Source organism: the organism of the source record quoted next, unplaced genomic scaffold (assembly GCF_019419815.1).
Source record: "Pyrus x bretschneideri cultivar Hongxiangsu unplaced genomic scaffold, Pyrus_bretschneideri_v1 Contig27, whole genome shotgun sequence".
Classification (NCBI taxonomy): domain Eukaryota; kingdom Viridiplantae; phylum Streptophyta; class Magnoliopsida; order Rosales; family Rosaceae; genus Pyrus; species Pyrus x bretschneideri.
In genome coordinates, this window is record NW_025999579.1 from 5,019,767 (window position 1) to 5,046,565 (window position 26,799).

Here is a 26,799-nt window from a genome sequence, read left to right on the forward strand (position 1 = left end):
TAACATTTCGTTCTCCATCCGATATGTATTATTAAACTATAATTTTATTACATTATTTTATTTTCTTAATTTCTGTTGTGTTTGGGATCCCTTTTTCTTTCACCAAGCAAAGGTCTATACAAACCCAAACACAACAAAATCTCGTGAGTTCGAACATTGAGCTCTTTCTCTCTAAGATGGAAAGAAGATTTATCTTTTTTATTCCTGTGATTAGAGATGAATTGTCTCCAGAAACACACAAGGTTTCTCATCCATTTCCGTACACACATATTCCATAAACATTCATGAATTTTCTTTACCAATTAATTAAATCTTTTTTCATTTCATTTTTTTTTTCTTCAAATTTCAGATCTCTGTTTTGCCTCTCCATAGCTTCAGAAGCAATCCCAAGAGCCCTTCGTTCTCTAGCGCAACTCTATTGTTGATTAACAAAAAAGAAAGAGGGATATGAACAGATTGCACATTCAACAATCAACATTCATTATAATAAATGATTAAACTAATAAAAAATCAACGAAAACGTTTAATAATTAATTAAAAAAACATTTGAAGCTCATGTTAGATTTGACAGTAATCCACTTTGTTGCCAATCAATGTCATATCACATAAGATTTGACATTTCGGTTGAAAATTATTAGTGGCTGTCTTTTTTTTATTGTAATAACTTATGTAGACATTTTGACATATCATTTGGAGATGCTCTAACACATCTAAATCTACACTTTAATAGAAATCCATTTGTCAATCAAAAACCAATGAAATTACAATTATAACCTTTAATACATAACTAAAAAATTTTAGAAAAGAAAAGAAAAAAAAGTGGGCATTAAAGTAATTTCGTGCAAACAAATTTTTGTTGTTTGTTTTTTAAACTTCAGAGTCATGTTGCCCTATCACTACCCTCTAAACTCATTCTCTCTCCCTCTCTCTTTCTCTATCCTTAATTGCCGACACTTTTTTTTTTATGCCTTCTGTATCTCCTACCATAATATATATATATATATATATATATATATATATATATTTGAGAAAGAAAAAAATATTTCTCACACATAGAGTGTATGATCTTTGCTAGTAAATCATGTTTCCATTTCTGTTTGGCAGACAAAAAGTTTCTTGCCGACAAAGAAAATGAAGGATAAGGATAGTGTCCAAGAATTACTTTGAACTAGCCTTCTGCACGTTTGTGAGCTCAAGCAGAACACATTTTTTGAATCACAGAGTGCTATGCCGACTTATGACATGCCTGACCATGATATTCTCCCAAACACCAAGGTAGACACATGATGGTCGACACCTGAAGGTGAAGAAACCATAATAGAATGCATGAGAACAAGAAATAAATCAGACTTATAAAGTTAAATATAATTAATATGCAATTGAGGAACGTGTTCAGAGCATACTACTAATTCTAGACACTAAAAATGAATAATATAAAATTGAATGAATAAAAGGATGGGTCCTACACCGAGAGGACTCGAAAATGCCGATGCGGGAGTGCCTTGACGCCGGGATTGTACGCCTCGATTCTAAGTCCTGAGGGGGCTCAAAAAAACATAAATGGAACAAGTTGATATATAAATATATATATTACTAAAATAATTATTCAACGTACTAACCCCCAAAGTTTATGAAAACTCAATAGCATAATATGTAATAGGTTTTGCCGAAAACTCTTGCATGCCATAAAACCTTTCAGAAATCATATATTGTATATAGTGTGCTAGCTAGTGGTATCCTAATCGACCCGTAGGCCCTTATATCACCCAACCCATAGGCCAAATATATAAATCTTTGTTCGACCCATAGGCCCCTACATCACTCGACCCGTAGGCCAATATATATAAATCTTCATTCGACTCGTAGACCCCTACATCACCTGACCCGTAGGCCAATATAAGTATTGTTGCCAATATGCAGAACAGTGACCATTAGATGCGCACAAAACGTTGAATATAATCTTTCCAAAGATACGTACATATATCTCAAAACATCTTTATAGTATATAGTCATTCATCATATATACTACAAAGAGTGTAAAAACATGTTCATAAATAGTATATAGTCATCCATCATATATACTACAAAGAATATAAATTTGATAAAGTATGGTATTCCAATATATTCTCGGTAATGCATGATAATCATAAAGTGTAAATCTAATTTACTCATAAAATGTTTCATAAAACGTAACCATTAAATCATGTTTTTCATGTATGCATTTCTACTATTAAAACATGCATTTTAGAAGGGGTCCACTCACAGATATTCTGTCGTCGAAGAGCCATATGAAATAGGAAGGACGGAATCGCCGTTAATAATCGCACCTAAGCACATAAAGGGTCCAATTAATAAAATTATACTCAAAAGATTGAATTTCATAAAACAAACGTAAAAAACGGATCCAAGACGTTGAAATTAGCCTAGGAGGGGTCCCAGACAAAACCTGAAAAAAGAGTCAACAAAAGTCAACGTTGACAAGTTAACGGTCAATGGTCAAAGTCAACAGTCAGCGTTGATGGAAGTCAACGGTCATATCGAGTCGGGTCAACCGGGTTTAGGGCTTAAGGTTTGGACTTGGGTTAGGGTTAGGTTTAGGTGGGTTGGGCTTTGGGTTAAAAGGTTAATAGGTTTAAAGATTGGGCTTGGGTTAGCTTCAAGTTACAAGGCCCATAGGTTTGGATCTGGGTTAGCTTAGTAGGCCGAAGGCCCTAGGTTGTGGGTCAAAGGGTTTTGGGCTTGAAAGCCAGGCCCAAGGCCTAGTTTTAAGGTTTAAGCTAACTGGGTTTGGGTTTAGGGTTTAGTGGGTTAAACGGGCCGAATGCCCTAGGTTGGCATTGCCCAAAAGTTTAGTTCGAAGGGGTTTTGGGCTTGAAAGCCCGGCCCGAATTCAAATCGTGGGTCACTGGACCCAATCGAAGGAGAATGCTGGATTCCGGTTAGAAAGTTCTTTCGAGCTTTGTTCGAGCTTGATTTACAACCCTAGGGTACGATCTAAGCACCAAAATAAAGATAGAGGTGAAAGGGTGAGGTTTGTACCTTCGTGGTCCCTCGCTATCACATCTTAGTCTCAATTCCGTTGTAGCATGATATTGTCCGTTTTGGGCCACGCCCTCACGGTTTTGTTTCTGGGAACTCACACGAGAACTTCCCAATAGGCCACCCATCCTGGGAATGCTCTAGCCTAATCTCGCTTAACTTCAGAGTTCCAATGGAATCCATAGTCAGTGAGTCCCCAAACTAATGTTATAGGGAGGGGAACATGTACATATAAGGCACATCACCCCCTTCCCGTTGGTCGATGTGGGGTGCTACAATCCACCCTCCTCAGGGGCCTGACGTCCTCGTTGGCACACTTGCACCACACGGTAGAGTGGCTCTAATACCATTATGTCACATCCCAGTCTCGACTCTGCCGTGGCACGATATTGTCCTTTTTGGGCCCCGGCCACACCCTCATAGTTTTTTTTTCTGGGAACTCATGAGCAACTTTCCAATGGTCACCCATCCTAGGATTGCTCTAGCCCAAACTCGCTTAACTTCGGAGTTTCGATGGAATCCGTAGCCAGTGAGTTCCCAAAAGGCCTCGTGCTGAGGGAAGTGGGCATGTACATATAATGCATAAAGGATCCGGGTGATGTGCCTTATATGTACATGCCCACCTCCATATAGTACGAAGCCTTTTGGGAGCTCATTGGCTTTAGAGTTCATCAGAACTCCAAAGTTAAGTGAGTTCGCGCGAGAGCAATCCCAAGATAGGTGACTCACTGGGAAGTTACTCGTGAGTTCCCAGAAACAAAACCGTAAGGGCGTGGTTAGGGCCTAAAGAGGACAATATTGTGCTACGACAGAGCCGGTCTGGGATGTGACATAATGGTATCAAAGCCACTCTGTCGTGTGGTGTGAGTGTGCCGATGAGGATGTCGGGCCCCTAAGGGGGGTAAATTGTAACATCCCATATCGACTAACGGAGAGGGGTTGATGTGCCTTATATGTACATGCTCCATTCTCTATAGCACGAGGCCTTTTGGGGACTCACTGGCTTCGGATTCCATCGGAACTTCGAAGTTAAGCGAGATTGGGCGAGAGCATTCCCAGGATGGGTGACCCACTGGGAAGTTCTCGTGTGAATTTCTGGAAACAAAATCGTAAGGGCATGGCCCCAAGCGGTCAATATCATGCTACGACGGAGTCGAGATTGGGATGTGACAGAATGGTATCAGAGCCAATCCTTGGCTGAAAGTGTGCCAACGAGGACGTCGGGCCCTAAAGGGGGTGAATTATTGGATCCCACATCGCCTAGGGGAGTGGATCTTCTATACCTTATATGTACATGCCCACCTCCTTTAGCACGAGGCCTTTTAGGAACAAACTGGCCCCTAAGGGGGGTGGATTGTTAAATCCCACATCGCCCAGGGGAGTGGATCCTCTATGCCTTATATGTACATGCCCACTTCTTTTAGCCCAAGGCTTTTTGGGAACTCATTGGCTTTAGATTCCATCGGAACTCCAAAGTTAAGCAAGTTTGGGCTAAATCAATCCTAGGATGGGTGACCACTGGGAAGTTGCTCTTGAGTTCCTAGAAACAAAACCGTGAAGGAGTGGCCAGGGCCCAAAGCAGACATATTGTGCTACAGCAGAGTTGAGACTGGGATATGACATAATGGTATCAGAGTCACTCTGCCGTGTGGTGCGAGTGTGCCGACGAGGATGTCAGACCCCTAATGGGGGTGGATTGTAACATCGAACATCAACCAAATGAGAGGGGGTGATGTGCCTTATATATACATGCTCCATTCCCTATAGCACGTGGCCTTTTGGGAACTCACTGGCTTTAGATTCCATCAGAACTCCGAGGTTAAGCGAGATTGGGCGAGAGCATTCCCAGGATGGGTGACCCACTGGGAAGTTCTCATGTGAGTTCCTAGAAACAAAACCGTGAGGATGTGGCCCAAAGTGAACAATATCGTGCTACGGTGGAGTCAAGACTAAGATGTGACACTCGCCGTGGCCGGAAAACCTCTGCAACTCACGGCCCAGTCATCGAAATCTGGGAAAACATTTCCCATTGCCATTTCTACATCAAATCTTCACCCAAACCACATAAGTAAGCTCAACAATTGTCATAGAACATCAAAATGGGAAAAGGAAGGTGTCTCCGAGGCTTACCTAGGTTGGATTCATGGTGAACTCGTCGAAATTCACAAAGGGAGGGAAATGACAGGGGTCTTTGCCACTATGCACAACAACAGACCGGTCTTGGGTTTGAGGTCATGACTGGGAAGGTAGTATGATGGTGGTGGTAAGAGGTTTGAGAGAGAGGGCTCGAGGGAGTTTGAGAGGAAGAGAGGAAGTGAGCTGCGAGAGAAAGAGAGAATAAGAGGAGATTGCCACGTGGCAGTGCAAGAAGGAGAGAGGTCGGGGGACAAGTTCAAGGGTGGGCCCCCTTTGGGCACACCAATTAAGGCCAAAAAGCAAAGTTTTAAACAAATAAAACCCAACCAAAGTGAAAATATGAAAATACCCCTTTCGTTTCGTGAAATTCGAGACGGGTCGTTACAACTTACATGTTTTAAATGTATTTATACGTGTGAATTGACAAAAGGAAAGTCAAATATTGGAAGTAAGTGAATAATCCTAGATCATGTTAAAAGAAACCTCTTAGTGTAGATAATATCGTTTGTTCAAAAAAAAAAAAAACAATCATTTGAGAACTAATTTAATCATATTATTATGCGTGTGCAAAATACTTTTTTTATAACCGACATTACATGCTTATCAAGATGTTTTGAACGTGTTTAAAAATAGAGAAAATAATATTTAATGAACAACTTAACTTATTGTAAGGTTCTAATTAAAAAAAACTGTACAAAAAAATTATTATTAAAAAATACTGTTAAAATGATGAAAATACCCCTACCACACATTTCATGCATTATTTTGGGTTGTTTTTGAAGTTTTTTGTTTGAGGGGTATTTTTGTCCAATTATTTTTTATGAAGCTTATGACACCAAAAGACACTATTTATTGGGTTTGTTGGCTATATATAAGAGGATTCACCTGCTGGAAGATAAACAAAAGAAACGAACTCATTGAGTCCGCCAACTCTTATGTGGCTTCAATTTATTGGCTTTAGTTATCTATTCAAAATTCAAATAAAGCTCCAAAAAATTTAAGCAACAACTGGATCTCCTCCTCTTGTAATGGACCATCATAACGTTCCCTTCACATATTTTCCGTCTTTACCGAAAACACTAGCAAGCAAGAAAACGGTTGCGCTAACACACAACAATTTGTGTTCACATGCCCTATTTGAAATAGTATTTACACTAAGAAGGTGGATGAATAGGTTAAATCTCATACTAAGCTAGTCATAATAATGTGGTCGTCCATAATAATGTGATTCAAGTTCATCTTTGACGAGAATCAAACATAAAACCTTTCACTTACAAGTGAAGAGGAATACCACTAAACTGTAGTACTAAGTGGTATGTATCATTATTTATGTAGTGGTTACATCCTCCTTCTGGCAATCTTTTAGGGTTCGCAGTCGCTTTGGAGTTGGACAATAACTATGTTTCCAGGCCAAAATAGAAAAACAACTGCACAAGCAAAAACTCATGGCCATCCATGAACCAAAGAGCTTTTTAGTTTTACCAATTTGGAAACTTGCAAATATACAAGTTTTTGTGCAATTAGCTAGAATGATCAGTTTTTTACATTTTGTTGTAGAAATAAAAAAAATTTACCATGTCGTTATTATATCATCGCCGTGTGGTCGTTATGTTACTTCAGCACTCTTCGATGCATATGTAAGCTTGAGAAATCATGGATGATCTATACCTTCGCAGCAAACACACCCACAGTGCTGGACATAAATTTTCTTATCCTAATAAATAAGACTATGATGCTGGAGAATGAAACCTCCTTTTTGCAACCTTTGGCCATCACACTGCTGGCCATTTTGCTTATCCTCCTATACAGACGATACTCCTCCGCTATAACCACCAACAAAACCCCAACACCACCTTCTCCACCAAAGCTCCCTATCATTGGAAACCTTCACCAACTAGGCTTGATCCCTCATCGCTCGCTTCAAGCCTTATCTCAATGTCATGGCCCTCTCATGCTCCTCCACTTTGGAAGTGTCCCAGTTCTTGTTGTCTCTTCAGCTGAGGCTGCCCGCGAGATCATGAAAACCCATGACCTCACATTTTCTGACCGACCCAAGTCCACCAACTTTGAGAAACTTCTCTACAACTACAAAGACATTGCATCTGCTCCTTATGGTGAGTATTGGAGGCAGGTTAAAAGTATATGCGTCTTAAATCTTTTGACCCACAAAAGGGTTCGTTCTTTTCGCTTTGTCAGAGAAGATGAAACCAAAACCATGATCAGCGACATAATGAAGTCATCACCATCTGTTTTGAATTTAAGCGAAATGTTTGTGAGGCTTACTAATGATGTGGCGTGTGGCTCTGGGGAGGAAGTACAGTGGTGAAGGGATGAAGTTTGAGGGACTTTTGAGGGAGTTCACTGAGTTGTTGCGAAATACTAACATTGGGGACTATATCCCATGGCTTTCTTGGATGAGCCGTGTCAATGGTTTGGAGGCCAAGTTAGGCAAGGTGGCTAAGCAGTTTGATAACTTTATAGATAGAGTTATTCAAGAACACATGAACTGTAGTTCAAAGGGTGGAGATGATATAGTTACTATAAAAGCCCTCATCTTGGTAACTCTCTCTCTCTCTCTCTCTCTCTCTCTTTATATGTTAGAGGTTCATATCTTAATCAAAACATTTTGTGCTTGTAGGATATGTTTGCTGCTGGCACTGATACAACATCTAGATTACTAGAGTGGGCAATGACTGAGCTTTTGAGGCATCCAAGGGTCATGAAGAAATTGCAGAAAGAAGTAAGGGGAATAGTTGGAAACAAAACAGACGGAGTCACGGAGGATGATTTGATTGAAATGCAAATGCACTACTTGAAGGCGGTGATGAAGGAGACTCTTCGCTTACACCCAGCAATTCCATTACTATTGCCCAGGATTGCGTCCCAAGATGTGGAAATAGGTGGTTACAAAATTAAAGCCAAGACACACGTTATGATCAATGCGTGGCAAATTGGAAGAGATGCCAGACTCTATGAAAAACCAGAAGATTTCGAGCCAGAAAGGTTCTTGAATAGTGAGATAGATTATAAAGGGACTGACTTTAAGTTGATTCCATTTGGTGCTGGTAGGAGGATGTGTCCAGGAATTCAGTTCGCCATGGCTGTCAATGAGATTGCGTTGGCAAATATCGTGCACAAGTTCCACCGGTCGTTGCCTGATGGAGCAAGTGGGGAGGATTTAGACATGACTGAATCTACCGGTTCAACCACACGTAAAAATTATCCTCTCAAAGCTGTTGCTATTCCATTTCCATGGGAAGATTGATGGAGAATAGGAGTGGGAGTTCAATGTCTTGGAATTTCTCTTTAATTGTCTAGGGTTAAAAAATAAAGGATGCTGAATGCCCATTAGTCTTTTAATTTTCTTGTTCTACGATATATAATTAGGTTTAAAACTATGATGCTGGTGAATGAAACGTCCTCGTTTTCGCAACCCTTCGCCTTCACATTGCTGGCCATTTTCTTGATCCTCCTCCTCCACTACAGCCCCCAACAAAACCCATATTGGAGCATTGGTGTTTGCCGGAACTGTTTTTCTCTTGTGTGGAACTGTTTGGACGAAAGAGTCTTTACCCATTTTTTTCCCTTTTTCTTTTGGTCCAATACCTTTTTTTTTTTTTTTTTTTTTTTTCCAACAAAAGTCCAATACCGCAAAAGCCTCAATAAACCATACACTAGCAAAAAAAATAAAAAATAAATATCAAAAGCGGTTAAATTTAATGATCATTTTATTCAATACAATTTAATCTTAGACACCAAATGCGGTCTGATAATGTTTGAGCAAGGAAAGAAAGAGAAAGTCACCTATGCATGCGTTGATTTTGATTTGCTGAGGGGACAAATTGCAACTTTATGTATCTCAAAGGATTTTGTTAGGGTAGTGTTATACACACACCTATTTTGGCTTCTGATATATTTCTCTTAATTTTTGGTCATCGAATCGAATGAATTAAAGAAGATCAATAATAAATAATTAACAAAAATACATAAAAAGTATAAATAAGTATGTAAATTACACTATTATTTTGTTATGGCTTAAAACTTTAACGCATGCAACAGGACCAACCATGAGTATGGCATGTGAAAGCCTGAAACAAAGCCATCCAGGCCCAAGCAAATGGCAATTGCTTGGGTAACAGCATTTCCATCCATGGAATTTTGCTATGCTAAAGTTAAAATCCACTCCAAAATTCCCTTCACCTATCTCCTCCAAGTCATGGCTGGTAGGGCCTTGGCGATTCTAGCCCTTAGTTCAGATCCATTTTGTTGATGACAGCCACGGTTTTATTTATTTATTTATTTTGCAACGTGTGCTCTACACACGGCCGAGGAACCGAGAGAGAATGGTGCAACAGAAACTGATGTGTGGGGCCCACCACAACGGTTGGCTGAGCTCCCAGCTGCTAGTTCAATGCCTTTATTACACGTGGTGCAATTGTATCTTCTAATTTGATTATAATCCAACCGTTTTTATATTTTAAACTGTAATAAATTAAAAAAAATGTAATAAATGGAAAGAAAAAAAAAAAAAAAAAAGGGAAAACGTTTACAAAGGAGAAGGAAAATCAGAAAAACAAAAAATTCCAAGCCCTCTTTCCAAATATTTTTTATAAATACCAAATCATATTCTTCACTTCCCATAACAAAACTCTATATATAATCCTTCATATCCTTATTTTCTACGCTCTTATTTTGTTTGTGCTTACAAAAATGGCTTCTCCTGTCGAAGGTGGAGTCGAAACCAAAACTACATGGTCATGTTTCTTGTGCTAGCGTTTGGTTGTCGTTTCCCATGATCCAATTACAGACAATGAGAATTCATGAAGATCATACTGGTCTTTTTTATAACAATCATTACGAAGGCGCACTTAGCAGTAAGAGGAAAATTCTGAATAAAGAGTTAGGCATATGGAGAGACGCCAGAAATTGCTAAAATTATCAAAGCCGCGCCTTCTTTTGGACAAGGTAACAATTTACGTGGCTCCATATTGACTGGCGGAGGAGAGTTAATTCATCTTCAAATGAGATGTCAAATTTTGAATATAAAATTTAAATTTTGACAGATTATGTGATACTTTGACATCTTTTAAAGTTTTGTTTTCCAATCGATATGTCAAATTAAATTATTATTTTATAAAATAAATTATTAAACTAATAAAAATTTAATAAATGACATTTAAAGTTTATCACTAATTTGTTACCTTCCTTGATCGAAAAAAAAAAGTAGGATAATTGCATCGGTCAACTCAACATTAATTATAATAAATGATTAAACTAATTAAAAATTAATAAAATACATTTAATAATTAATAAAAAAAAACATTTGAAGCTGCTGTCAAATTTGATAACAACCTCTTTTGCTGCCAATTCATGTCATCGCCACATAAGATTTGACACTTCGGTTGGAGAATATTAGTATGGTCTTTTTTTACTGTTATAGCTAATATGTACATTTTGGCATCTTCTTTGGAGATGCTCTTGAGGACTACAGTAGTCCTTGTGAAATATATTGCAGAAATATACCAACTATATATATGATCAAATATAACAAATCAAATGTATAATCACTATCAGACTTATAATCCAAAGAGAGGCGCGATGTCATTGCCCTAAAGCCGTAAACGCCTCCCTATGTGCATGTTATGACGGTGCCTACAACTCCAAGATACAACCCAAAGCCTCACAGGATGTCTGATCCGATATACATGCCAACGGCAGACGGGATTGCCAAGTAGTGATCAATTGCCCAAGAATTATAAAGTATGAATGTAAACTGACAGAGATGTGAGAACTGAGGGAGACAAAAAAGTTTTAGCGTATTGTGTTTTATGTCTAAGGTTTCTTATTTAAGGAACTTCTCATACCCCTTTAGAAAAGGATTATGACTCTTCAAATAAAACAAAAATCTTAAATATTATAAATAAATAAAATAAAATAATAATAAGTTTTGAATCTTTAAAATAAAATATAATTAAAATAACCAACAATCCCCCACAAGATTCAAAACTCTATGAGGAATAAAATAGACACAATTGAAGAAATGGAAGTTTGGGCAATTTGTATATCATGCAATGGGTGTAGGTGTCTTTTGGACTTGAACCTACACTTAGTGTTCATAGTTTTCTTCCAAAGGAATCATAGTGAACTAAGTCTTGAACTAGATTCCTTTAATTTAGATTACAACATTTGACATGCAGAGTATTGATCAAAGACTTGGCACGGGTTAGCGCTATTTATGGCCATGCGCTTAGTCTTGATTCTCATGAGTGTTTTTAGAGAACAACCCAATTCTAACAGTCGTGGCCTCATGACTACTCTCACTTCGGTGAGTCCTCCAAGAGTACATGTGACCTGTACTTTGAGGGAGATTGCCCGCCTTGGAACTCATTCAGGACATTGTCTTTCCTTAACATCACATATCATCAGCACAAATGTCATAAGAATGAGCAGGGGATTTTATTTCAAATCTCCTATTTTAAGGTGCTGGAATATAAGTCACGCAATATGGATTGTTTCTACCCATTGTACCTTCTTCATAGGATCTCCAATCACAAAGGTTGGGTTTCTTCCCTAGGTGACTTCCTTATGGGTTTAAGCCCATCCCCCTCGACAAATCTAGGACTCCATTATAGACCTTTGGTCAATTGATCAATAATGTTCTTTTCCGACTTCACATAGTCCAAAGAAACAACTTCTTTATTTAACAAGCTTCTCATAGATTTGTATCTAACATTAATATGTCTATTTAATTTCTTATTTGTATGTGTCTGCCTCACTAAATCCATCACAGCCTTATTATCACAATGTATGGAGATGGCAGGTATAAGCTAGCTCACCAATGGGATATCAAGCAAAAAATTATTAATCCATTCAACCTCTATACATGCAGTATCAAGAGCTATGAGTTCAAATTCCGTTGTACTTTTAGAAATTATTGTTTGTTTCTTAGATCCCCAAGATATAACTGTTCCTCCCAATAAAAATACATAACCTGAAGTAGATTTCACTTCGGAGCTATCAATGATCCAATTTGCATCACTATACCCTTCTACTATATAAGGAAATCCTTTATAGTGTACAGAATAATCCATAGTTCCTCTTAGATACTTAAACACTCGCCTTAAGGCATTCCAGTGTTCTTTACTTGGATTATGAATGTATCCACTTAGCCTTCCAACCGCATAAGCTATATCAAATCTAGTTTTATTTCTATATACATCAAAGATCCAATCATTTGAGAATACTGGAGTTGACACACAGGTTCACCACTATTTTTTAAGTAAGCACACTTGGTTCATATGGTGTCGAGACAGGATTGCAATTGGAAAAATTGAACTTCTTAAGCATTTTCTCAATTGAACTAGCTTGGTTTATAATAAAACATGCTTGTGTTCTTTTTACTTTCATTCCCAAAATAATATTGGCTTCTCCTAGATCTTTCATATCAAATCTCTTTGATAGATAAGACTTAACATCTTTCACAATTTCCAGACCTGTTCCAAATAATAGTATATCATCAACGTAAAGACATAAAATAACACACTGTCCATTGCCTTCCTTGTAGTAGACACACTTTTTATGCTCATTAATTTCAAAATCATATTCTAAAAGGACTTTATCAAACTTCTCATGCCATTGCTTATGAGCTTGCTTGAGTCCATATAACAATTTAACCAACTTACACACTTTATGTTCTTGGCCTTTCACTATAAATCCTTCGGGCTGCTCCATGTAAATTTCTTCATCTAAGTCTTCATTAAAAAATGATGTTTTAAAACCCATTTGATGAACTACTAAATTGTGTATAGAAGCTAATGCTATGAGGATCCTAATTGTGGTAATCCTAGACACAGGAAAGTAAGTGTCAAAATAATCAATTCCTTTCTTTTGAGTGAATCCCTTGGCTACTAGCCTAACTTTGAACTTATCTATACTTCCATCAGGCTTCAGTTCCTTCCTAAATACCCACTTACAACCAATTGGTGTAGTACCGGGTGGTAAATCCATTAACTACCAAGTGTCGTTTTATAAAATAGACTTAACTTCACTGTTTATAGCTTCTTTTCAAAATGGAGCATCAACAGAGATCATGGCTTCCTTATATGTTGTTGGATCACCTTCAATTAAAAAAGTATAAAAATCATCACCAAAGTTCTTCTCCACTCCAGGTCTCTTACTCATTCTAAGTTTTGCTAAAGGTTCTTCTTCATTTGTAACTTGATGGCTAATACTTGTGGAGGCTTTGTTAGTACTAGTGCATGATCTATCTACCACTTGGTTTTGCATTCTAGTCTTGAAAGGAAATATGTCTTCAAAATATGTTGCATCCCTAGACTCCAATGTAGTGTTAGTAGAAATTGCATTTATTTCAGAGTTGATGACTAGAAATCTATTGGCACTACTATTATGAGCATAACCTATAAAAATAGTATCCACAGTTTTAGGTCCTATCTTCTTTCTCTTAGGTTCTGAGATTGCAACTTTAGCCAAACACCCCCACACTTTCAAGACTTGGAGATTTGGTGTTCTCTTTTTTCCAAATTTCATATGGAGTAGTAGTGTTGTCATTAATGATTACTCTATTTAATATAAAACATGTAGTCAAAATTGCTTCTCCCCCCAAATTTTCTAGTAATCTAGAACTCAAAAGCATTGCATTCACCATGTCCAATAAGGTTCTATTCTTCCTTTTTGCAACTCCATTTGATTGTGGAGAATAGGGTGTTGTTACTTCATGTATAATACCATGCTCTTCACAAAAAACACTAAGATCGGTAAGAGTGTACTCACCACCTCTATCAGACCTAAGTCTCTTTATCCTTTTTTTCTAATTGATTTTCCACTTCTGTCTTGTAAATCTTAAATTTACCAAATACTTCATCCTTGGTCTTTATCAAATAAATATAACAATACTTCAAACAATCATCTATAAATGTGACAAAATACTTATTACCAGCTCTAGTAGGTAACCTATTTGAGTCACAAACATCACTATGTATAAGCTCTAACATTTGGGTATTCCTTTCCACGGACTTAAAAGGTTTCTTGGGTTGTTTTGCTTGTACACAAGTTTCACACTTATGCTTAAGATTCATATTTGACTTTGGGACTAGGTCCGAATCCATCATTTTCTTAATTTTGAACAAGTTTACATGTCCCAAACATCCACGCCAAACATTACTAGATTCAACATTGATAACTTTTGGAATATTATTGCACTCGGAAGAAACTCTTAACTTAAATAATCCTTCACTGATAAAACCTTTTCCAACGAATACATTATTCTTAGTTATTACAACCTTATTTGATTCCATTACAACTTTATAGCCTTGCTTTACTAAGCATGATCCGCTAATTAAATTTCTTCTAATATCAGGTATATGTCACATGTCCTTCAAAATTAAGACCTTTCCAGATGTCATCTTTAGTTCTATGTCTCCAATTCCAAGCACTTGCGACATTGAGTCATTTCCTAGAGTTACACGTCCCCCACTTGATTTCTGATAGGTTTTAAAAAATTCACAATCAAAGCAGACATGTACGTTAGCTCCAAAATCTACCCACCAATCCTTATTTTCATGAGCAAAATTGACAAAGGAATCATACTTAAAATGTGCTTGAGAAGATTGTTGCTCCATCGGTATATTCACTTGGGCTTTTGGACCATTATGATTTGACTTAGACTTGTTCTCCTTAGTCTTCTTGTAGAAGCAATCCTTAGCCTTATGATTGGTTCTTTCGCAAACGAAGCAAACCTCATTATCTCTCCCTTGATCCTTAGTCTTGTGGAAGTTCTTATTTAGGTTGGGTGATTTGAATTTAAAATTTTATCTTCTAGGTTTGAAATTCTTCTTATTATTTATGGTGAACTTATTGTATTTTTTTTTCCATTTTTGTGGGTATCATTCTCAACTAAGTTCACAGTTGTTTGCTTTTCGGTTTCCTTCTTTTGGCTTAACCTATGTTTCTCTTCGATCCTAATTGAATTTATGACTTGAACCAAAGTAAGTTCTCATTGTTTATGCCTTAAGGTTCTAGCAAAGTCATTCCAAGATTGAGGCAGTTTATCAATAAGGCAAGAGACTTTAAAGTCCTCACTAAACTTCGTTCCTTTCTTTTCAACACCTCTTAATAGCTCTTGATACTCATGTATTTGTTCCCCCATAGACTTATTAGTAACCATCTTATAATCATTAAAGTTTAAGACCGTGAACCTATCCATCCCAGCATCTACAATTCCATATTCCGCTTCTAAAGTTTCCCAAAGTTCTTTGGCGGTGGATGTAGTAGCACGATACACATCATAGAGATGATCAGAAAGGGCACTTAAAATTTTGTTGTAACAATGGTATTCTATTAGTTCAAGGGTTAGTTTAGAAGATGACTCTTTAGAAGAGGAATCTTTGTTTGATTGAGTTTCTTCAAGTGCGGATACAAGTCCTAAGACAGGTAACCAATATTTCACTTGTTTTTGTCACCTACGAAAATTATGGCCACTAAAATGTTTAGGCTTAACACTATTGGCTTCTTTTAGGCTTGCCATTTGTTATATAATACTGACTAATGACAAGTGAGAGAGATGTAAGATTGCTATAATACTGTAGAAATTAAAACAATTGTCTTGTTACTTAAGAGTTTTAACAAGTATAGGATTGAGGGAGATAGAAAATTGGGTGTAGTCAATTTGGATTTTAGAGGATTTTAATGGATTTTTATAAGTGACAGATTTTAAAGGATTTTAATAGACTTTACAAATCTATATAGATTTTAGTATATTTATATGGATTTTTATTATAGATTTCTATGGATTTGTATGAACTTGTTTCATGGATTTCTATGGATTTATAATTGATTCCTACAACATAAATGATATAGAAATCTGACACACAAAGTAGAAATTCAGATAAGAGAGAAGTCAGTTTGAAGAAGGAAATCCTAGAGGTGTGGATGAGATTCTTCACAGCCCTTTTTATGCATAAATTGGCTCTCAAATCCTCTAAAATTCATTACTTAATGAAATCCGTTAAAATCCCTAACATTTTGAATACCTACATATTTGTACCAAGAATTTTAAATCTTAATTGACTACACCTGGATTTGGATGAATTCTTTCAAATCCTGTTAAATCTTACTTTGACTACATCATGATTTTAAAGTCCTTTAAAATCCTCTTTAAAATCCTAATTGATTACAAGCTAGTTCTAAAGTCTTTTAAAATCCTTTTAGATCTTAATTTGACTACACACCCTTTAGCGTACCATGTTTTCTGTTTGAGGTTTCTTATTTAAAGAACTTCTCATACCCTTTTAGAAAGGGATTATGACTCTTCAAATAAAACACAACTCTTAAATATTAAAAATAAATAAAATAAAATAATAATAAATTTTTAATCTGTAAAATAAAATATAATTAAAATAACCAACGGTCCTAGGCTTACCTGACTTAAAAAGTAAAATTAGTATTACATCTATTTCTATTGCTTTGCAACCCTAAAACAAATTCAACCATTATCTCTTTTTCATCCAATAGATCTCATCTCAAAATTAAGTAAATATTATAAAGGGCCATTTATCACAAAGAGTGGTGTTATCCACGTACCATTTTTTACCTTCCACATACTCCTGTTAAGCTTTTGTAGTGCAGTATTCTATTTGGCTGCTACAATTCAATAAAAGCTGCAGATTATGTGAATCTTACCAAGTTTTAACTCATCATACCTAGTGGTCAACAACAATTTGAAAACTTTTGTCTTAAAGATGTCCTATACACCACCTTGTACACTGTTCTTGGTTTTTTTTTTTTTTTTTTTTTTTTGTTATGGTTACTTAGAAACGGATAATTAAGTAAGTCAAAGGAAAAGAATATAGAAACAAGGTAATGAAAATGAAATTTGCGTTGGAATATACAAATGGAGCAATCTATGGCACATCTGCTAGAAAAAGAAAGCCACCTACCCCACAAATTAAGTAGGATTATATAAACACACAAGCACAGAGAATACATACACGAAAACACATTTTCTTTTACCAGGTAGGACAATGATGCTGGTGAATGAAACCACCTCCTTTTTGCAACCTTTGGCCTTCACACTTCTGGCGATTTTCATCATTCTCATATACAGATGATACTCCTCCACCACAACCACCAACAAAACCTCATCACCCCCTTCTCCGCCAAAGCTCCCTATCATTGGAAACTTTCACCAAATAGACTTGTACCCTCATCGCTCACTGCAAACATTATCTCAACGCCATGGCCCTCTCATGCTTCTTCACTTCGGACATGTCCCTGTCCTTATTGTCTCTTCAGCTCAGGAAGCTCGGGAGATCATGGAAACCCATGACCTCACATTTTCTGATCGACCCAAGTCCACCAACTTTGAAAAGCTTCTCTACAACTATAAAGACGTTGCATCTGCTCCTTATGGTGAGTATTGGAGGCAGGTCAAAAGCATATGGGCTACTCCTCATATTACTAATTGGTTTTATGGTGAAACCTCAATTTCATCATGGTATCAGAACAATGATATCAGAACAAGGTTGTCCACGTGTGAAGCCCAATGGCCACACGCGCTCCACGTCACCCAGTTGTTGTCCACATGTAGGCTTGAAAATCCACCACACGTGCAAGGGCGTCTTGAGAGGTGTCCCACATTGGTGAGGGACAAGGTTTGCTATGTGCTTATATGATCTTGAGTTACTTCCCATATTGTCAATTGGTTTTATGATGGAACCTCAATTTCATCAAAAACTTCCTTGCAATGCTTTCACATATCAAAGTGGTATTGATATTGGTTTTATGGTGGGAACCTCAATGTCATCAAAAACTTCCTTGCAATGCTTTCACATATCAAAGTGGCATTGATGGTTTTGGTGTCCATGGAGTTGTAAGAAAAGCAACAGCGAGCAGTGTCAGTCATCTCATTGGCCAACGAGTACCGTTCATCATCATCAATATCCGATCGCTTAAAACTTCGCTTCAATATTTACATATCGGACTTCAAATGTTCCACGTAAACATCTGCAACCCTGTCGTGTAACAACTTGTAATTCGGGTCACGCTCATACCTCTCGATAGCCATCTTGGTCAATTCTTCTAGGGTGGCATCATCATCTTCTTCTTCCTCCCCCCTCCTCTTTTCTCCTTGTAGAAGAAAGTACAAAATCTCGACAGGTCAATAAAACACCCGAACGACACGGCAATAGAAGGGATGTTGCACATTAGGGTCTTCGGGTGACTGTGGTGGAGCCTATAGAGAAATAGATAGTGGCAGACAGAGAAGAGTAGGAGAAGCAGTTCTGTATTATGAATAAATCCCTTGATCATTTGTTCATCATATTGATACAAGATATGTACAAGCCTATAGTTAACTTTGTACAACATAAAAGGTAACTAATAACTCTTGATTATTTACATAAAACAATATGGAGAGAATGGTGGGATCACGTTTTGACAGCAGATGCGGTGGAGAGATTTGTGGTGGATTCAATACTCTTGTCAGAGCCAATACGCTGCCTTGTCAAATGCTTCCGTATAGAACATTTCATCTTGTAGATTACAGATGAGTTTGAGAGTAGTTAGGGGATTGCGCGACCAGGCCAGCGGCAGCAGTTGCTTCAGATAAATACAGGTGGCCTCCACATAAGCAGTGCTGGCTTTCTCCGGCTTGATCACATTGAAAAAGAGATCAACGCAGGGGTTACCGGTACTAAGCAAGCCAGTAATCAAGCCAATTAATGGGATTGGATTTGCGAAATCTTGTCGTGGTTTTTGAATTGTCGAAATTGAAATTGGCTGCGGAGAATGTGTGTGTGGGTATCTGGAGGTGAAGGATCAACAAGAGTTGTATAACTAGTTGCGACAAATCTTTTTGCGAGTCGTGAAATTTTATTGCCATGCTTTTGGTATGCTCTCACTACCGAGAGTAGTTTAGCCATTTTCAAAGCTTTGGTGATAAAAATATGAATAGGATTCTACTCATATAGCAGCAAAAGTTCATTACTTGATCCTGTAAGGTGCATTAAGAAACCTCCATATATATTGTAGGAGTATTTTTAATTTCTAGGAATTTGTATTGACGGAGAGAATCATCTGAGATGATCTGCAAACTTAAATCAATAAACAGCTTTTCTAATTAAGCATCATACTATATTCGTCATTCGTAACCTCCGATGAATTTTTTTATTAATTTTCTGCTCGAAATCATTTGTGTTCAATGAAAAAAATTCGGTTCGATGGTTTTTATGAGAAATTTCATTGTTTATGTACTTTTTTTACGAATGTTTTTCATGACATGCTAGAGTTTTCAGAAAACTTATTATATAGTACTATATATGTGTTTTCAAAATAGGGGGTTAGCATGTTAAAAAAGAAAACAGTTTTCTTATTAATAGTAATAGTATTATAAACTTTGGTCCAGTCACCCTTCGTTTTGCACCCCTTCAGGAGTTAGATACGAGGCATACAATCCCGACAGGACACTTCCACACAGATATCTTCAGTCTTCTCTATGTAGGACCCATTCCTTAGTTCGTACCTTTTTATAATAATTCTTTCGCATTATTCTTAATTAGTTGTATGACATATTTCTTTCTAACTACATATTTTATTTGTATGCATGTTTAAAATGGCTTTGTCACCCTTGGGTGTCGGCCAGCACATGTTTATCCTAATATTTGGAGATATCAGGATTGGGCGTGTCTATCCGTTGTCCAAATGAAAACAAAAATAAATGCTAATTGATAAAAAGCTTATATATATATATATATATTTCCAATTGTTGACGATCACTACATATAATGAGTTAAAACTTTATAGTTCTTGGTCCAAAATAGACCAAGAAGATAAGAATCACAAAATCTGCAACTTTGTTCGAATTGTTGTAGCCAATACAAAATACTACACTACAAAAGCTTACGTTTTCAAATTGCTATCGAATTGTCTTTACATATTTTCTGTGCTAAGCTTTTGTAGTGCAGTATTCTATTTGGCTGCTACAATTCAATAAAAGCTGCAGATTATGGTTATTTCAAAGAAAACATAAGATGACATAGAAACGGATAATTAAGTGAGTCAAAGGAAAAGAATATAGAAACAAGGTAATGAAAATGAAATTTGCTTTGGAATATACAAATGGAGCAATCTATGGCACATCTGCTAGGAAAAGAAGGCCACCTACCCCACAAAATAGGATTATATAAACACTCAAGCGCAGAGAATACATACACGAAAACACATTTTCTTTTCCCGGGCAGGACAATGATGCTGGTGAATGAAACCACCTCCTTTTTGCAACCTTTGGCCTTCACACTTCTGGCCATTTTCATCATTCTCATATACAGATGGTACTCCTCCACCACAACCTCCAACAAAACCTCATCACCACCTTCTCCGCCAAAGCTCCCTATCATCGGAAACCTTCACCAAATAGACTTGTACCCTCATCGCTCACTGCAAACATTATCTCAACGCCATGGCCCTCTCATGCTTCTTCACTTCGGACATGTCCCAGTCCTTATTGTCTCTTCCGCTCAGGAAGCTCGGGAGATCATGAAAACCCATGACCTCACATTTTCTGATCGACCCAAGAACACCAACTTTGAAAAGCTTCTCTACAACTATAAAGACGTTGCATCTGCTCCTTATGGTGAGTATTGGAGGCAGGTCAAAAGCTTATGTGTCATAAATCTTTTGAGCAACAAAAGGGTTCGCTCTTTTCGCTTTGTCAGAGAAGAGGAAACCAAAACCATGATCAGCAACATAATGAAGTCATCACCATCAGTTTTGAATTTAAGCGAAATGTTTGCGAGGCTTACTAATGATGTTGTATGTAGAGTCGCTCTGGGGAGGAAGTACAGTGGTGAAGGTGGGATGAAGTTTGAGGGACTTCTGGGGGAGTTCACTGAGTTATTGGGAACTACTAACATTGGGGACTATATCCCATGGCTTTCTTGGTTGAGCCGTGTCAACGGTTTGGAAGCCAGGTTCGACAAGGTGGCTAAGAAGTTTGATGACTTTTTAGATAAGGTGGTCCAAGAGCATATGGGTCAGAGTTCAGAGAGTGGAGAGGATGGCCAACAGGATTTTGTCGATGTTTTGCTTGCAATTCAGAAAGAAAACTTGGCAGGTTTTCCTATTGAGACAGTTACTATTAAGGCTCTCATCTTGGTAATCATCTCTCTCTATCTCTGTGTGTTTCTGTTGGAATGCTATTAAATAAACTGATTCGTGCATATGTTAGATATTAAACAGCTGAAAATCCAAAACTTCGGTGTTAAATCACATACAGTTACAAGTTGAATAGTAAATCAAATCGGATAGGTTATCATTCTTCCCGCTGCTTACTTTCCTTTAAAACTAACACAATTCTTCCTCTATGTAATTATATGTATTTCAAATACCTTAATCAATAATATTAACTGTTGCAGGATATGTTTGCTGCTGGCACTGATACCACATATACAGTCCTGGAGTGGGCAATGACTGAGCTTTTAAGGCATCCTAGGGTCATGAAAAAGTTGCAGAATGAGGTAAGAGAAATAGTCCGAAAGGGAGACCACATAACAGAAGATGATTTGATTGAAATGCACTACTTGAAGGCGGTGATGAAGGAGACTCTTCGCTTACATCCACCAGTTCCATTACTAGTGCCCAGGATTGCGGTACAAGACGTGGAAATAGGTGGTTACAAAATTAAAGCCAAGACACAGGTTATGATCAATGCATGGCAAATTGGAAGAGATCCCAAACTATATGAAAAACCAGAGGAGTTTGAGCCAGAAAGGTTCTTGAATAGTGAGATAGATTATAAAGGGAATGACTTTCAGTTAATTCCATTTGGTGCTGGTAGGAGGGTCTGTCCGGGAATTCAGTTTGCCATGGCTGTCAATGAGATTGCGTTGGCAAATATCGTGCACAAGTTCGACTGGATGTTGCCTGGTGGAGCAAGTGGGGAGGATTTAGACATGACTGAATCTACTGGTATAACCATACACCGAAAAAATGCTCTCAGAGCTGTTGCTATTCCATTTTCATGTTGAAAGATTGAGGCTATAGCCTATATCCTGTTTTGAAATAATTGATCAAATCATTTGTCTAAGCCTGCAGCTGCCATAGATGTACCATTGGAAAAAGACAGCTGCATTATCACATGGATCAATTTAAGGAAAATAATTTATACAGTGTTAGGATTTGATTTCATTTACCGCAAAAGTCAAAGAAACATAAGTTAAAATAAATAAATAAATAAATAAATAAAGAAGAAGAAATCAATGCCATATCTTGTGCTCAATTAACTATGCGTAAACTTGTAGATTTTGAAGGAAGTTGAGGATTCACCATAAAAGCAATTGGCGACATGTAGAATATGTAGCCCAACTTTTTATAAACACATGCAATATACCATAACATTCCAATGTCGGACAACATCCCACATCGTCATAGGAAGGCACCTCTTCATACGTTTTAGACGCCAACTACCTGAGAGTATCTTGTGTTAAGTGTCGAATTAGAACCAATGGTACGTACTACCTGAACTGCTGTGAAAGGTGCTGTTCACATTGGTGTAACCACATACACCTTCTAATAGTTTTTCGTTCTTCAAACTACGTTATCAGCACTACTTCAATCTTCGAAGAGTAATGCTACACTTACCACATTTTTCAACATTTATACCACTTCTCTAATAGAGACAGGGCTCATCAACACATGCAGGTCTCACCTCTGTTAGAGAGGTACAAACAAGGTTATAAAAGTTGTTAAGTCACTAGTACAAAAACATGTTTGCGCGACGCAACAAATTTTGTCGCGCAAAGTATGTTTGCGCGACATTAAATTCAAAACATCGCCCAACGTAGGTGCACCTTCGTCGCGCAAAACAGCTTTGCGCAACGCATTCCTTCGTCGCACAAAGTGTTGTCGCGCAAAGCTACTTTGCGCGACTTCGGCTACGTTGCGCAAGATTTTGACACCAAGCCAAGAATGTTTTACCGCTTTTTTCCCCAACTTTAGCTGTAACAACCCATCCCGAAATTTACGTAAGAAAATGAGTATTTTTGTATTTTCACTAAGTTTGAAGGATACCTTCCTTTTAAAAATTGTTTTTGAGTCTTAATTGGTGAGCCCAAGGGGCCCACCCCCCCTGTTTTTTTTCCCCGGTTCCTTCCTTTCCCTTTTCTTTTTTTTTCTGAAAAGTCTTCTCTTCTCTCTTCTCTCTTTCTTCCTCCGTGCTCTCTCTTTCCCCCCTCCTCTCGGTGCTCTTTCCTCCGACAAGAGCACACACACACACACACACCCATGCCCACACCTATAGCTCTTTTCTAACCCCGTGGTTGTGTTTTGGACGTCAAACCATGAAGAAACCACCTCGGAGACATTTCCCAGTTTTCCGGCGAGCACCGCCCCTTTCGAGGAAATTTCCGGCCAAACCACGGCGAGTTGGCCGGCGTGCAAGGTATCAATCTCTTCGTCTCGCTGAGTACTATAACTTTCCTTTTTGTTTCACCCAATTTCATTGAGTATTGAAGAAGTTATACTCATTTGAATCTTACCCAGTTTCCGGCGACCTCAGTGACTTTCGAGGAAATTTCCGGCCAAAACACGGCGATTTGGCCGGCTTTCAAGGTATCAATCTTTTCATCTCGCTGAGTACTACAACTTTCCTTTTTGTTTCACCCAATTTCATTGAGTATTGAAGAAGTTATACTCATTTGAATCTTACCCAGTTTTCCGGCGGACACCCGTGGCTTCCAGGCTGTTTTCCGGCCAACTCCGACCACGATGACGGGAACCAAGGGTATATTTCGATTCCTTACCTTCGGGGCTTCAATTTGGTATATTGAATGACATGTTTTGGTTGAGTTTTGAGCTCCAACGGAGCTTGGGAATTCTCCGGCCGAAAACCGGCCTTCCCCCTCCTTGGAATCCGGCGACCACCAAACCCAAAGGCCTTAGGGCCCTGGTTGCAAGCCCAAACCCATTACCATTTTAATTGGGCCATTGGGCCATGAGGTTTCAAACCCAAACCCACTTTCCTTCTAACCCAAACCCAACCCACCTAAAACCTAAACCCAATTACCCTAAAGCCCAAACCCGTGACCCGTTGACCCGTTGACCCGTTGACCCGATCAACGGTCAACGTTGACTTTGACCGTTGACTTTTTGGGTTTCGTGCGGGACCCCTCCTAGGCTAATTTCGACGTCCTGAACCTGTTTCCGATGTCCTTTTTCCCAAATTCAATCGTTTAAGTAGAGTTTGACTAAGTGTACCCTTTATGTGCTTAGGGGCGTTTATCTGCGGCGTTTCCTTCTTCGCTAGATGGCGTGGCTTTTCGACGGCGAAGTACTGCGAGTGGACCCCTTCTAAAAATGCATGTTTTGATAGTAGAAATGCATACATGAAAAGCATGATTCGATGATTATGTTTTATGAAACGTTTTACGAGATAACATGCTTACTGAGGCTAGTTTGAATTATTACTATTTTTCCTATAACCCATGTTCTTATAGAATATCTGATGGATGACGATGTGATATTTAGAACATGTTTAGAACACCTCTTTATAGTATAGATGATGCATGACTTTATACTATGAAGTTGATTTTCAATATATGTATGTTCACTGGTTTTGTACTTACCAAGTGGTCCTTTCCGCTACGGGACGTAGGGATAGATCCGGTCCGTCCCGGGCAACGGTTTGGTGTTGGCATAGGGACTGGAGTGTGTTTTCCTCTGACTGTCTGCTCAGAGACGGGGAGCCGGCAAGGGGCCTGAAGTGTATTTTCCTCTGACTATCTGCTTAGAGACGGGGAGCCGGCATGGGGCCTGAAGAGTTATATCGAACATTCACTAGTGTTTATTATTTATGCGAATTATGATTTGAGACATTGCACGACATGCTAGGTTTCGGAAAACCTATGTTTATCATTATATATATGTGTTTTCATAAAACCTGGGGGTTAGTATGTTGATAACTGTTTTATTATATATATATATATATATATATATATATCAACTTGGTCCACTCATGTTTGTTTTGCGCCCTCTTCAGGACTTAGCATCGAGGCATACAATCCCGACGTCCCGGCACTTCCGCATCGGCATCTTCGAGTCCTCTCGGTGTAGGACCTATTCCTTTGTTTCATTCAATTTTATATTATTTTCTTTAGTGTTCTAGATTAGAGGTGTGCTCTGAACACGGTCCTTATTTGCATATTCATTATTCATTTATATTTATAAACCTTATTTACCCCTTGTTTTCAATATTTACACTCAATAAATGGCTTTCGTCACTCTCGGGTGTCGGCCAGCACGTGCCTATCCTGGTATTCGGGGAATATCGGGGTCGGGGCGTGTCATTAGCTCTAAAAAATCATCAAAATCAAAGTTAAAACTATCGTTAAATAGTGTTTTTTTGTTTATAACCGTCGAAAAGTTTTGTCCCGTTACTTGATCTCTGAATGTTTGTTTTTTGAGATTTTTTGACGTACGCTATCACGAAGCATATACAAATAATATATTCACTAACACTTGAAGTTTATTTATACTTCTATAAAGTATAACATACGATTTTGCGGTATCCACTAGTGTAAATATTTTAAATGGACGATCGAATTAGTTCATTGTATTCATATAGGGTTAAGGAGTGTAGCTGTAAAAAATCATCAAAATCGGAGTTAAAATAACCGTTAAATCGTGATTTTTCGTTTATAGCCGTTGAAAAGGTTTGTCCCGTTACTTGATATCTGAATGTTTGTTATTTCAATTTTTGGTGTATGTGATCTCAAAGTATATACAAACAAGTTTGACGGTTTGATCGTTGAAACTAGTTTCATAGAATGCGTTTCCCATCAAGTTCAATGGTATATATATTTAGAAAGTATATTTTAATTTATTTATCTTGTACTCATAAACAAAAGGACAAAAGAAAAGCAAAAGGAAAAAAAAAAAGAAAAGCAAAAGGCAAAAAAAAAAAAAAAAAAACAAAAAAAAGCACTTTGCGCAACGTGGGTACACCTGCGTCGCGCAAATCTGTTTTGCGCGGCGCAGGTGTACCCACGTTGTGCAAAGTGCTTTTTTTTTTTTTTTTGGCTTTTCTTTTGGGGTTCTTGCATTGCCTTTTTCTTTGTGGTATCTACTTGTGTAAATGTTTTAAATTGACGATCGAATTAGTTCATTGTATTCATATAGGGTTAAAGAGTGTAGCTCTAAAAAATCATTAAAATCGGAGTTACAACTACCGTTAAATAGTACTTTTTCGTTTATAACCGTCGAAAAGTTTTGTCACGTTACTTGATTTCTGAATGTTTGTTTTTTATGATTTTTGGCATATGCGATCTCGAAGCATATACAAACAAGTTTGACGGTTGGATCGTTGAAACTAGTTTTGTAGAATGCGTATCGCATCAAAACAATAGATTCACTAACACTTGGAGTTTATTAATACTTCCATTAAGTATAACATAAGATTTTGTGGTATCCACTTGTATAAATGTTTTAAATGGATGATCGAATTAGTTCATTGTATTCATATAGGGTTAAGGAATGTAGCTGTAAAAAAATCATCAAAATCGGAGTTAAAATAACCGTTAAATTGTTATTTTTATTTTATAGCCATCGAAAAGGTTT

At 37.7% G+C, this 26,799-nt stretch overlaps 1 protein-coding gene and 1 pseudogene across 1 annotated transcript; both read left to right on the forward strand.

Annotated features, from left to right (window-relative positions):
- The first annotated feature begins 6,889 nt into the window (after positions 1–6,889).
- On the forward strand, positions 6,890–8,440 carry LOC125478997 (annotated as a pseudogene).
- Positions 8,441–20,412: 11,972 nt separating this feature from the next.
- LOC125478854 (cytochrome P450 736A117-like) lies at positions 20,413–22,374 on the forward strand. Its single transcript, XM_048587542.1, has 2 exons — positions 20,413–21,342; positions 21,603–22,374. The coding sequence occupies exons 1-2, from the start codon at positions 20,434–20,436 to the stop codon at positions 22,212–22,214; spliced, it is 1,521 nt and encodes a 506-aa protein (XP_048443499.1). The 5' UTR covers positions 20,413–20,433; the 3' UTR covers positions 22,215–22,374.
- The last annotated feature ends 4,425 nt before the right edge of the window (positions 22,375–26,799 follow it).

Bases quoted from the DNA above. Each gene is read 5' to 3' on its own strand.
- LOC125478854 (XM_048587542.1), top strand. From the start codon at position 20,434: ATGATGCTGGTGAATGAAACCACCTCCTTTTTGCAACCTTTGGCCTTC. The intron at 21,343-21,602 runs GTAATCATCTCT...TAACTGTTGCAG, and splicing joins CTATTAAGGCTCTCATCTTG to GATATGTTTGCTGCTGGCAC.